A 13,758-nucleotide genomic window follows, 5' to 3' on the forward strand; every position below is an offset into this window, starting at 1 on the left:
AAATAATGCTGGATTAATATTTATATCTTAGTTTATCTCTCTTTCCACCTAGACATTAATTGCTCAATATACATAACTCTCTCAAAAGAAAACTCACATTTAGTTCACTGTTGCACTCGATATAGTGCCTCCTGAAGATGAGAGTTTAAACAACTAAAATTCAGAACTTGTCACAACAGAGAACTCTCAAGTTGTAACAGTGCTCAGCTTGCTGGAATAGAAATGTATCTTAAGATGATAAGAGATAGAAACAGGCCACCACCCCCCACCCATCCCCACCCCCAACAAACTCACTTCAGCCATGATCTCAGTGAATAGTGATCTTAGACAATAAGACCATAAGAAATAGGAACAGCAATTGGCCATTTTGCCCCTCAAATCTGCTCCACCATTCAATAGATCATGGCTAATCTTTTGTGAGGTATCTTTTCGAAGACCTTCTGGAAGTCAAAACTACAACACATCTCCAAGTTTTCCTCTATCCATACTGGTTCAAATTTCTTCAAAAATCTCTTTAAAAAAATCAGTCAGATACAATTTCACTTTCATGGAGCCATGCTGACTCTGCTTGATTAGCCTATTATTTTCCAGATATCCTTCATTCCAAATCTAAGAATTGATTCCAACATTTTTCTGACAATAAATGGGAGACTAAATTGGTCTGTAGTCTAAATACGTAGACTCAACACGGACATTTACTATAAACCGACCAACTCCCACAGCTACCTAGACTACACCTCCTCCCACCCTGCCCCCTGTAAAAATGCCAACCCATATTCCCAAGTCCTTCATCTCCGCCGCATCTGCTCCCAGGAGGACCAGTTCCAACACCGTACAACCCAGATGGCCTCCTTCTTCAAAGACCGCAATTTCCCCCCAGACTTGATCAACGATGCTCTCCACCGCATCTTTTCTACTTCCCGCTCCTCCGCCCTTGAGCCCTGCCCCTCCAATCACCACCAGGACAGAACCCCACTGGTCCTCACCTACCACCCCATCAACCTCCATATACATCATATCATCCATCGTCATTTCCGCCACCTCCAAACGGACCCCACCATCAGGGATATATTTCCCTCCCCTCCCCGATCAGCATTCCGAAAAGACCACTCCCTCCGTGACTCCCTTGTCAGGTCCACACCCCCCACCAACCCAACCTCCACTCCTGGCACCTTCCCCTGCAACCGCAAGAAATGCAAAACTTGTGCCCACACCTCCCCCCTTACTTCCCTCCAAGGCCCCAAGGGATCCTTCCATATCCGCCACAAATTCACCTGCACCTCCACACACATCATTTACTGCATCTGCTGCACCTGATGTGGCATCCGCTGCACCTGATGAGGAAACTGGAGAAATCTGAGTTCATCCCTTGTGGTTGGAGGGTTCCTAGGCGGAAGATGAGGCGCTCTTCCTCCAGCCGTCGTGTTGCTATGGTCTGGCGATGGAGGAGTCCGAGGACCTGCATGTCCTTGGTGGAGTGGGAGGGGGAGTTGAAGTTTGAGCCACAGGGTAGTTGGGTTGGTTGGTCCGGGTGTCCCAGAGGTGTTCTCTGAAACATCATTTATTGCATCCGCTGCACCCAATGTGGCGTCCTCTATATTGGGGAGACAGGCCGCCTACTTGCGGAACGTTTCAGAGAACACCTCTGGGACACCCGGACCAACCAACCAAACCACCCGTGGCTCAACACTTCAACTCCCCCTCCCACTCCACCAAGGATATGCAGGTCCTTGGACTCCTCCCTCGCCAGACCATAGCAACACGACGGCTGGAGGAAGAGCGCCTCATCTTCCGCCTAGGAACCCTCCAACCACAAGGGATGAACTCAGATTTCTCCAGTTTCCTCATTTCCCCTCCCCCCCCACCTTGTCTCAGTCCCAACCCTCGAATTCAGCACCACCTTCCTAATCTGCAATCTTCTTCCTGAGCTCTCCGCCCCCACCCCCACTCCGGCCTATCACCCTCACCTTAACCTCCTTCCACCTATCACCCATTTCCACCCATTTCCAAAGCCCCTCCCCCAATTCCCTCCTCCCTACCTTTTATCTTAGCCTGCTTGGCACTCTCTCCTCATTCCTGAAGAAGGGCTCATGCCCGAAACGTCTATTCTCCTGCTCCTTGGGTGCTGCTGGACCTGCTGCGCTTTTCCAGCAACACATTTTCAGCTATAGTTATCCTGCCCATAGTTAACTTCTGTATCAACACCATTTTCCTGCACTATCCCCGAATCCCTCATTTAGAGCTAAATCTAGAAATCTGTCAAGCTCTGCCTTGAACATATTCAATGGCTTAGCCTCAGAGAGCCGTGGAGGCTAAGAATTTCAAAGATAAACTACTCCGAGTAAAGAGATTGTTCCTCGTCGGTCATAAATATCTTTCCCTTGTTATAGACTTCCCTCCAGGAGAAGCTTCCTTCCTGCATCTACTCTGGTCAAGTCCTGAAAGAATTTTGCACATTCGAACGAGATCACCTCTCAATCTTCCAAATGCCAGAAAATAAAGACCCAGTATATTTAAGATTTCCTCATTGGATAATCCTTCCATCCTAGGAATTAGTTTGGTAAACATGTATTCAATTTCCTCCATGGCAAGTCTCTCTTTCCTGATACAAGCACACACAACACTCCAAAGGTCGTATCCAGTGGATATCTGGATTGCCAACAAATGTTCAATATGTATTGCATATAAGGCTACTTAATACGGGAAGAACTCACAGCATTGGGGTAGAATTAGAAGTTGGGATAAAGGGAGCATCAGCAGGATGGCGATCTGAAACTAGTGCAGTACCACAGGGGTCTGTGCTGGGACTAGAATTTACAAAATACATTAATGACTTGGATGAGGCAAATGAACGTACTATCATCAAGTTTGAAAATGCAACAAAAATAGGTGGGGAAGGCAAATAGTGAGGATAGGAGAAAGTGAGGACTGCAGATGCTGGAGATCAGAGCTGAAAAATGTGTTGCTGGAAAAGCGCAGGTCAGGCAGCATCCAAGGAGCAGGAAAATTGACGTTTCGGGCATAAGCCCTTCTTCAGGATTCCTGAAGAAGGGTTTATGCCCGAAACGTCGATTCTCCTGCGCCTTGGATGCTGCCTGACCTGCTGCTCAAATAGTGAGGATAACAGAGTCCAGACAGGGATATCGACAGGTGAGGCAAAGCACTGGCAGATTGCATGAAATGCAAAGTAATGCATTTTTGCAGGAAGAGAAGATTATTATTTCCATAGAGAAAGACTGTAGAAAGCTGTAGCACAGAGAGATTTTGGGATCCTTATGCAGGAATCACAAGAATCACCCAAATTCAGTGGGCAATAGGAAAGGTAAATGAAACATTAGCCTTTATTTCAAAGGGAATGGAGTACAATCGGTTCTGCTATAATGCAGTAGTTCCTTCTCATGCAATCCCTTGCTACAAGAGAATCGCATAATAGTGGCAGCATTTAAATTAATGGGGCTGGAATTGTGTGTTAACCAATAAAAGTTCGCAATTTGTCAATCACGTTATAGCAAATGTGCATTAACGATACACGCATTACAACAGAACAACCTGTATATAAAAAAAGATTTTGCTAAAACTACACAAGGTACTAATCAGATCACAGCTGGAATGCTGTGAACAGTTTTGGGTCCCTTATCTATTGGAGGCAGAGAGATTCTCTAATTTGATTCCTGGCTGGAGTGTCAATAACAAGGGCAGGTATTTAGGTCGGAGATGGGGAACAATCTCTTTACTCAGAGGGTGGTTTACCTTTGAAATTCTTAGCCTCAGAGAGCTGTTTAGGCTAAGTTGTTAAGTATATTCAAGGGAGAGCTTGATAGATTTCTAGATTTTAACAAAGCATTCAGGGATAGTGCAGGAAAATGGTATATGTTCTCAGGAAAGATAGAATAAAACAGAACATTAAAGCAGTACAGACCCTTTGGCCCTCGACGTTGCGCTGACCTGTGGAACCAATCTGAAGCCTATCTATCTTACACTATTTCACTTCCATCCGTATGTTTATCCAATGACCATTTAAATGCCCTAAAGTTGGCAATGTATTCCAGGCCCCTACTACTGAGTAAAGAAACTACCTCTGACAACTGTCCAATATCTATTACTCTTCAATTTACAATTATGTCCCCTCATGCTAGCATCACCATCGGAGGAAAAAAGACTCCCACTGTCCACCCTATTTAACCCTCTGATTATCTTATATGTCTATATTAAATCACCTCTCAACCTTCTTCTGTCCAACAAAACCAGCCTCAAGTCCCTCAGCTTTTCCTCATCAGACCTTCCCTCCATACCAGGCAACATCCTAGTTAGTCCCCTCTGAACCTTTGCCAAAGCTTTCACATCCTTCCTATGTGACCAGAATGGTATGCAATATTCCAAGTGCAGTTGCACCAGAGTTTTGCATAGCTGCAGCATGACCTCGTGGCTCCGAAACTCAATCCCTCTACCGTATGCCTTCTTAAAAACCTGATCAACCTGGGTGGCAACTTTCAGGGATCTATGTACATGGACACTGAGATCTCCCTCTGCTCTTCTACACTACCAAGAATCTTACCATTAACCCAGTACTCTTTATTCCTGTTACTCCTTCAAAGTGAATCACCTCACACTTTTCTGCACTAAACTCCATTTGCTCTCAGCCTAGCTCTACAGCTTATCTATGTCCCTCTCTAACATGCAACATCCTTCAGCATTATCCATAATTCCACCAACCAGAGTGTCATCCGCATATTTACTAACATATCCTTCTACGTCTTCATCAAGGTCAATTATAAAAGTGACAAACAGCAATGGCCCCAAATCAGATCCCTGCAGTCCACCATTAGTAACTGAAATCCAGGATGAATATTCCTCATCAACCACCACCCTCTGTCTTCTTTCAGCCAGCCAATTTCTGAGCCAAACCGTTAAACCACCTCAATCCAGTACCTTCATATTTTTTGCAAAAGCCTACTGTGGGGAACCTTGTCACATGCCTTACTCAAATCCATATTCACCACATGAACTGCTTCACCCTCATCCACCTGTTTGGTCACTAACTCAAAAGAACTCAGTAAGGTTTGTGAGCCACAACCTACCCTTCACAAAACCGTGTTGATTATCCCTAATCAACTTATTCCTCTCTAGATGATTATAAATCGTCTCTCTTATAACCTTTTCCAACAATTGCGGACAATGAAGAAGGTCACCTTAGATTACAACAGGATCTTGATCAGATGGGCCAATGGGTTAAGAAGTGGCAGATGGAGTTTAATCCAGATAAATGGGAGGTGCTGCATTTTGGGAAAGCAAATCTTAGCAGGACTTATACACTTAATAGTAAGGTCCTCGGGAGTGTTGCTGAACAAAGAGACCTTTGAGTGCAGGTTCATTGCTCCTTGAAAGTGAAGTTGCAGGTAGATAGGACAGTGTATGCATTCCTTTATTGGTCAGAGTATTGAGTACAGGGAGTTGGAAGATCATGTTGCAGCTGTACAGGACATTGGTTAGGCCACTTTTGGAATATTGTGTGCGATTCTGGTCTCAAACCTGTCGGAAAGATGTTGTGAAACTTGAAAGGGTTCAGAAAAGATTTACAAGGATGTTGGCAGTGTTGGAGGATTTGAGCTATGGGGAGAGGTTGAATAGGCTAGGGTTGTTTTCCCTGGAGTGGAGAAGGCTGAGGGGTGACCTTATAGAGGTTTATAAAATCACGAGAGACACAGATAGGGTAAACAGACAAAATCTTTTCCCTGGGGTCAGGAGTCCAGAACTAGAGGGCATAGGTTTAGGGTGGGGGGGGGAGATAAGATATAAAAGAGACCGAAGAGGCAACTTTTTCACGTAGAGGGTGGTACGTATATGGAATGAGTTGCCAGAGGAAGTGGTGGAGGCTAGTACATTTAAAAGGCATTTGGATGGGTATATGAATAGAAAGGGTTTGGAGGGATATGGGCCGGGTGCTGGCAGGTGGGACTAGACTGGGTTGGGATATCTGGTCAGCATGGAGGAGTTGGACCGAAGGGTCTGTTTCCGTGCTGTACGTCTCTATGACTCTATAACTGAAGTAAGGCTCACTGGTCTATAATTGCCAGTGTTGTCTCTACTCCCCTTCTTGAACAAGGGAGCAACATTTGCCATTCTCCAGTCTTCTGGCACTATTCCTGTAGACAATGACAACATAAAGATCCAAGCCAAAGGCTCTGCAATCTCCTCCCTGGCTTCCCAAAGAATCCTAGGATAGATCCCATCCAGCCCAGAGGATTTATCTATTTTCACACTATCCAAGATTGTTAACACCTGCACCTTGTGAACCACAACCATATCTAGCCTGTATCTCAGTATTCACCTCGACAACATGCCTTTTTCCGGTGTGAATACTGACGAAAAACATTCATTTAGTGCTTCCCCTATCTCCTCGGACTCCACGCACAATTTCCCACTGCTATCCTTGATTGGCCCTAATCTTTCTCTAGTCATTCTTTTATTCCTGGCTTTTGGAGTAGAGTGGGCTTATACCCATTGGTGGATTAGAAGAATAAGAGGTAATTTTATTGAAACACGTCATATTTTTACAGATCTTGACAGGGTAGACGCAGAAAGGTTGTATCTTCTTGTGAGAAAGTCTAGGACCAGAAGACATAACCTTAGAGGAAGGGGTGGCCCTTTTCAGACAGAGGAGGAAATCTTTCTCTTACAGGATACTGAATCTGTAGAAGGACTCACAGACATAAAATATTAACTCTGTTTTTCTCTCAATAGATACTACTAAACCTGCTGAAATTCTCCAGCATTTTCTGTAGTTGTTTTACTCATTATTCAATCCACCATGCTCTGCACTACAAAACACACATTATCTCCTTTGACAAAAGGCCTATCCTGCCTCCTACTACTCATTAGTAATATGCTAAATATTTGGATTGTCATGTAAACTGCCAATTTATGAAGCATGAGGTGTTATTTCAACAATAGCTTTATGAATTAGAGAATGCTTGGGTGTTATAAATTCAATGCTGCAATCAAACCCTTTCAAATTTAACAATGAGAGAGAAACATGTATTTATATTGGAAGCAGTACAACAAAAGTTCACAAGATTGGTCCCTGGGATGAGGGGATTGTCTATGATAAGAGGTAGAGTTAGTTGGGTCTATTCTCTTGAGATTAAGAATGAGATATTTATACATGCAAACTATTAATGGGCTGGACAGGATAGACACAGAGCAGGTGCTGGATCAGTGGTGCTGGAAGAGCACAGCAATTCAGGCAGCATCCGAGGACAGGCAAAATCGACATTTCGGGCAAAAGCCCTTCATCAGGAATAAAGGCAGAGAGCCTGAAGCGTGGAGAGATAAGCTAGATGAAGGTGGTAAGTCAGGGAGGAGGGTGGAGTGGATAGGTGGAAAAGAAAATAGGCAGGTAGGACAAGTCATGGGGACAGTGCTGAACTGGAAGTTTGGAACTAGGGTGAGGTGGGGGTAGGTATAGAGTAGCATAGAGTACAATAGGTCAGTGGGGGAGGAGATGAAGGTGCGAGTTTGTTTCAGGACATGGTTGAAGAGCTTCAGGGCTGAGGAAATGACCTGGGAGTTGCAGTGGGAGAGAGACTCCCTGAGATTCTTGTAGAGAGAGGAGGAAAACTTCTTCAAGGCAGGCATCCTTGCAAGAGGATTCGCAGTAGGCAGGTGCCTCTAGTTTGGGGAGTTCTAGAACAAAATGACACATTTTCCTTCAAACATGGATCCCAGAATTGAATACAATACTCCAGCTCGGGCATAACCAATCTGCATAAAGGCTTAGCATAGCTTCCTTGCTTCTGTACTTCATGACTCTGCTTAGCAAGGTCAAGTCCCCATTAGTCTTGTTTTAAAGCAGCCTTAATCAGCCTCTCCTGCTGCCTTTTCAGATTTGTGTACTCCGCCTTTAAAATTGTACTACAAAATTATTCCTACAAAATTTCTCCATAATCCTCCATGTTAATTATCATGTTTTATTTTAGCACCTTGCAACTCTTGTTCATTACTTATGCACATCATATCTAATGTATTAGATACTTATTGGTCATACATTATTTTAATGCTCATACCTCTTTAAATTGTCTCAATTATTCTGATTTATACTTTCTTAATTTTGATGGCCCTCTGTTTAAAACACTTTGTACCTCCTTCACTGTCCATTTACTTTGTTTTGCAAGCACGCTATTTAGCAGTAAAAACTGAAAGAACTGTGTATTCTGCAAATCAAAAGCAGAAGTTCCTGTAAAAGCTCAGCAAAAGGTGAGGAACAGTCACCAGACCAAAAAGTTAAGTTTGAATTCCCTTCACAGATGCTGCCAGACTGGAGTTATTTCAGCAACTTCTGTTTTTGTATTCCATTCAGTAGATTCATCTTTCACCCAGTTCTTAACATTCTTCAGTTAGTTTCCACACATAAAATATTGAAGTAGATTTCCAACAGTGTGATGACATTCTATTACCTTATTTTAATGCTCTAAAGAAGTTAAGGCTTAAAGTGTTTTAACTATTAAACCAAAAGCATAGATTGCAAACAGAAAGCTTTAGAACTCAAACTGGATATCCACCAGCCGGTTGTTTGCTTACACAGGACAAATGAAATGCAAACCATTCATCATAATTTTAGTTTTCCACAATTTATTTTACCTTCCCACAGCAAATACTGTGACCTCTCCAGCTCGACTCCTTCTGAAGTCCTTTGACCGCTTCGATTTTCGACGGCTGCAACGTGAGCACGTGCTTTTCCCTGCAATTCCACCAACAGTATGCAGATGATGTTCATGTGCAGAGTGATTTGTTAGGCTTCCACCTGGTGATACAGGGCTGGTAGGACTGTCAGGAGTAACAGGGCTGGGAGGACCATTGGGACTGCTGGGGCTTGTAGGGCTTGATATAGAAAAACAATAGATGGAAATTAATGCTCAATGGATACGACTGAAAATATTCACAATACAATGAATAGCAAACAAGCATCTATTAGCTTCAATAATTAACTTTAACAATTCATTTTCTAGCTATTTCAAATGTATTTAAATAACATCTTTGGAAATAATATGCTTAGTGAATTAAACAACTCTGTCAGATATTTAAGTTCAAAACTAACTCAAGTAATGGAACTAAATTGTCCTTGGTTTTCCAATTACATAAACGCTATAAGAAATCGTTTTAGTTATTTTAACATATATATACTTTGAAGATATATCCTTCAAAACAAAAGTAGCCACTAGGACAACATGAATGACTGTTGAGGAAATGAATAGTGCGGTAAGGTATTCCCTTATGAAACTTGGGATAAATATTGTTTGGACACAGAGTACAGTTGACTAGCAGAGTTTCTGTGGCACAGTGGGTAGCATTCCTTTGTTATGGACTAGGCCAGATCACTCAAAACATTCTTAAACAGGCAGCCCAGACCATTACTTTGCAATTTGTTTCGGTAAGTGTACAGTGAAAATTACCCGAAGTTAGCTAGGTTGACTACCAGGTTTTAAAACAAACATTTATTCACAAAATTACACAATGAAATGCAAAGAACAGAATGGATAATCCCTAAAGAATTCAGTCTATCCAAACTAGACTTAATTATTCTGTTCCGAATATACACAACTGTCCCAATAAGCAAACTCTATTTTTAAAAAAAAATGGAACAAATGGTTGAAGTTAGAAGGGCAGAAAGAGAGAGAGAGCTTTTGCAGCCTTTTCACAGATCACTGTTGAACTCCTAACTGGTTCTGGATTGAACTGCTCAGCTAGAGAGCTGACCACTCGCTTTTCATCATACAGGTCACTTCTAAAACATGACCACTTTGGCCTGAAGTCTCACCTGTTTACATATAAACAAAAAGGCCTCTCAATACCCTTCAACCTCTGTACCAAACCAGTCTAATCGGAACTGGAAGCTGTTTACGACCCCTCTGAAAAAAAACCAAGAACACCGTATCCTTGAGAAAAGGAACAGCTTTTAGAAAAAAAAAAGGCCCAGCTTTGTGACACTTTGCCTTTGTCTCAGAAGTTTTTGGTTTGACTCCCACTTATGACTGAGGAAGGTGTGTTTATAATGTGCTTAAACAGGTCAATTATAAACCTGTTTCTTTCAATATTTTTCAATCATCTTTCAATATGCCTAACTGCAGGTAGTGAGAACAAGACTCTCCTTGTTAGCCATGCTGCAGAAGGGAACAACAAATATTTTGCTGGCATAAACTTGAAACAACACAAATGACGAAAAAGGAGAGTCAATTGTCCCCAGAGACTCTTTTGGGCAGAGCATGTGGGGAAAAATAGCAAAAGTCAGAGAGAACTTACAACTTCCTCATCGTAAAACCATAAAAAATAGAAACAGCCCATTCAGCCCACAATCTGGTCCACTCCTGATAAGATCCAGACTGATCCTTAACTCACTGTCCTGCCCTTTCCACATAATCAGTGAGGGAATCGCGGGTTAAGTATTCAGCCTTAAATATACTAAGTGATCCAGCCTCAAGAGGTCTCTATGCTAAAGAATTCGACAGATTGGCGATTGATTGCTGTCTCTCTTAAATGTGCATCCGCTTATTTTAAGATTATGTCCTCTGGTCCGAAACTCTCCCACAAGGGGAAAACAACTTTCTTGCATCTATCCTGTCAAGCCTTGTAAGCATCTTGTATGTTTCAATAAGTGAGCACCAATCCTGTCTACACACTCGTCTCATATACCAGATCTGCATACTCCGAATACTGAAAATTCCATCTCCTATCTTCTCAAACAAAAAAGTACTCTTCAAACAAATGTCATGAATCATCAGTAGATTCAATTTCTGTCAGGGACCAAGGAGGAAATGTGAATCTGTTGAAAGAGACGCTTTGAACTGTCAGCTATGCTACTTCCAAGTGCTTTATACAATTATGTTACAGTTAATCTCTGAATTATTTTCATATTTGAACCCTCCAGCTCCATGTTAATATGGTAATCTTGGAAAAATACTGTTCTTTGACCCATCACTTATCCAATTATGTACTGAGGTGAATACCAGTATTTGCTATATTAAAAGTATTTTCTGCTTACTTGGTTACATTTCTCAATGAGAAATTCATGCATTAATTTTTAAAGTTGAATGTGCTCATTCAGTTGGCCATTACATAGAACTAGGAATTACTATTTCTAGTACTCACCCACATCACAACAGAAATACCGCAACACCACTGCCAGAAGTAGTAGCAGTATAACTGATATATCCTTTAATATGTTTATTAAAGATTTTACTTGAAGATCTAATGGCTGAATGGATTGTTTACCCAGAGAAACAATCATGCCCAGTGTAGGCATCTAGCAGTTCGAGATGCCTCCTTAGCATTTCCACTAGTCAGATGCCTCTCTTGGAGGTTCAGTAAAATCTATTGGTTTATTTTGAAAGGTAGCCAAAGACATGCTGGAGAATAAATTCCACAGACGTTTTCTACAAACATTTATTTTTGAGTTTGTTAAAAAAGAAACTGCACGCAAGTGCAAACATTTGCAGATAAAGAGAGACAAGGGAGACAGTGAAACAGAAGGAAACAAAAACAATGGAAGACAAAGCTGAATTTCCAGAAGCTAAAGAATACTAAATATGGGTACAAATTTTCCAATGTCCAGGTAAACAAAATCTGGATTTGGGTGTTGCACACTGGGACATAAAGATACAAAGATTCTAAAGCCTTAATCTAATTAGTCGGGGGAGTTCAGTTGCATGGAGAATTAGAAAATCAAAGGTAAAGGAGAAGGAAGGAAGGGTGCAGGTTCGTGATGGGGCTAATTGTTACCGGAAAATAGAAGGAAGGGACAAAATGTGTGAATGTTATATTGTACCAAGGAACCATAAAAGTGCATGGAGACTCAATAGCAGAACTCATTTTGAAGACTTTGTATCTTAATGTGACATGATAATCTTTATCTCTCTATTCACTTCCTTTTAAATAGTGCTATCGTATTCTAGTCTTCACGTTCTCCTATGTATAAAAAATATTTGCCTCCGACATCTCCTGTAAACCTTCCCCCCTTTTATCATTCAATTAGATCATCACCGATTATCAACCTCAGTGCAAGAAAATGATACTATCTCCATACTCTTTGATGCCATTCAGGGAGACAGTAGGGATGGAAAAGATGGTGGGATAGCACGGTTGATAAGAGATGAAATGAGAGTTGAGAGAGACAATTGAGGCTTGGACGAAGTAGACTTCATTTGGACAGAGGTAAAAACAAACAAGGGAAGACGACATTTATAAGAGCAGTATACAGAATTTCAAATAATAGCTACGCTGTAGGAAAGGCTACAAATTAACCAATAATAGGAGCACATAAAAAGAATAGGACAATAATTATGGGTGACGGTAATCTTAATGTTGATTGGATTAATCAAATTGGAAAGGGTAGCTACAACAACAAATTCATAGACTGCATTAGGGATAATATAGCATAATTCTATTAAAGCATTTGGAACTAGCATAACTGACAGTTCAAAGTGGATCATTGAGAGCATTACACCATGGAGCCAACCTCTGGATCTGACAGTGGGTAATGAGACAGGTTTAAAAAAATGACCTCAGATTAAATGGTCACCTAGGAAGTAATGATCATAACATGACAGACTTAAATATTCAGTTCAAGAGTGAGAAACTTGGATTGGAAACAGCTGAGTTTGTCTTAAATAAAGGGAATTACAATGAAATGAGGATGAAGTTAACTGAAGTGAAATAGGCAGATCGATTAACAGGAATGACAGTTCGCAAGCAAGGCAGATATTTAAGGGGGGTAATTCAGGATTCTTAAAAATCCATCCCAGTAAAAAGAAAAGATTCTAAGAGAGATAAACCAACCATGGCTAACCAAGGAAGTTAAGAAGAGTCTTAAGTTGAAAGAAAAAGCAACCAAGAAGACAAAAGCCAGTGATAGTCCCGAAGTAATGGATAAATTCAGAACTAAGCAAGAAACACTAAAAAGATAACAAAGATAGAAAATAAACTATGAGAGCAAACTACCGAGGAACACAAAAACTGACAATAAGGCCTTTTTTTAAATAAATAAAAATGAAGAGTGGGGTGAAAGCAAACATATGCCCCTTAGAAAATGAATCTGGGGAGATAGTTATGGGGAAGTTAAACAGAGTTTTGAATCAATCTTTATGGTGGAAGATACTTTAAACTTCACCTTAATACTAAAGAATACAGGGATGGAATTAAGTACCATCACCACCACTAAAGTAGTAGTATTAGATTAACCAATGGGGGTAAAGGCAAATAAGTCCCTTGGTCCTGATGGCTTGCATCCTAGGATCCTAAAAGGGATAACTAAAAAGAGAAAATGCATGCATTGGTTTCAATATTCCAAAAATTCTTAGACTCTGGAGAAATACTGGAAAACTGCTAATGTGACGGCAGTACTCAAAAAAGGCCAGAGGCAAAAAACACAATTATAAGCTGATTACCTTAACAACTACTGTTGAAAAAGTACTATAAACAATTATTAAAGAAGTAATATTTCATTGGTGGAAGTTCAGAGAACTGGTAGGGATGATCCCTGGTATACAGCAATTGGCTCATGAGCAAAGGCTAAATTCTACTCAAAGATGTACAGCACAAAAACAGACCCTTTGGTCCAACTTGTCCATACTGACCATTTGACTCCTATCCCTCTAAACACTTCCTAATCATATACCTATCCAGATGCCATTTAAATGTTGTAATTGTACCAGCCTCCACCACTTCCTCTGCAGACAAACAGGAGACTGGAAGAACCACGAGGCAGCA

The 13,758-nt window shown here is 41.3% G+C and overlaps 1 protein-coding gene across 4 annotated transcripts in view; it reads right to left on the bottom strand.

Annotated features, from left to right (window-relative positions):
• The window catches only part of LOC122551387 (RELT-like protein 1), a 78,379-nt gene that overhangs the window by 9,104 nt on the left and 55,517 nt on the right, over positions 1-13,758 (bottom strand). For all 4 annotated transcript variants that reach the window (XM_043693229.2, XM_087987158.1, XM_087987154.1 and 1 more), the window contains exon 5: positions 8,638-8,877. In XM_043693229.2, the coding sequence (XP_043549164.1) occupies positions 8,638-8,877 (240 nt within the window). The remainder of the gene's footprint in view (positions 1-8,637; positions 8,878-13,758) is intronic.

This window comes from Chiloscyllium plagiosum, unplaced genomic scaffold, assembly GCF_037043375.1.
Source record: "Chiloscyllium plagiosum isolate Xiang-an unplaced genomic scaffold, Cpla_swu_hap1 HiC_scaffold_1, whole genome shotgun sequence".
Lineage (NCBI taxonomy): Eukaryota > Metazoa > Chordata > Chondrichthyes > Orectolobiformes > Hemiscylliidae > Chiloscyllium > Chiloscyllium plagiosum.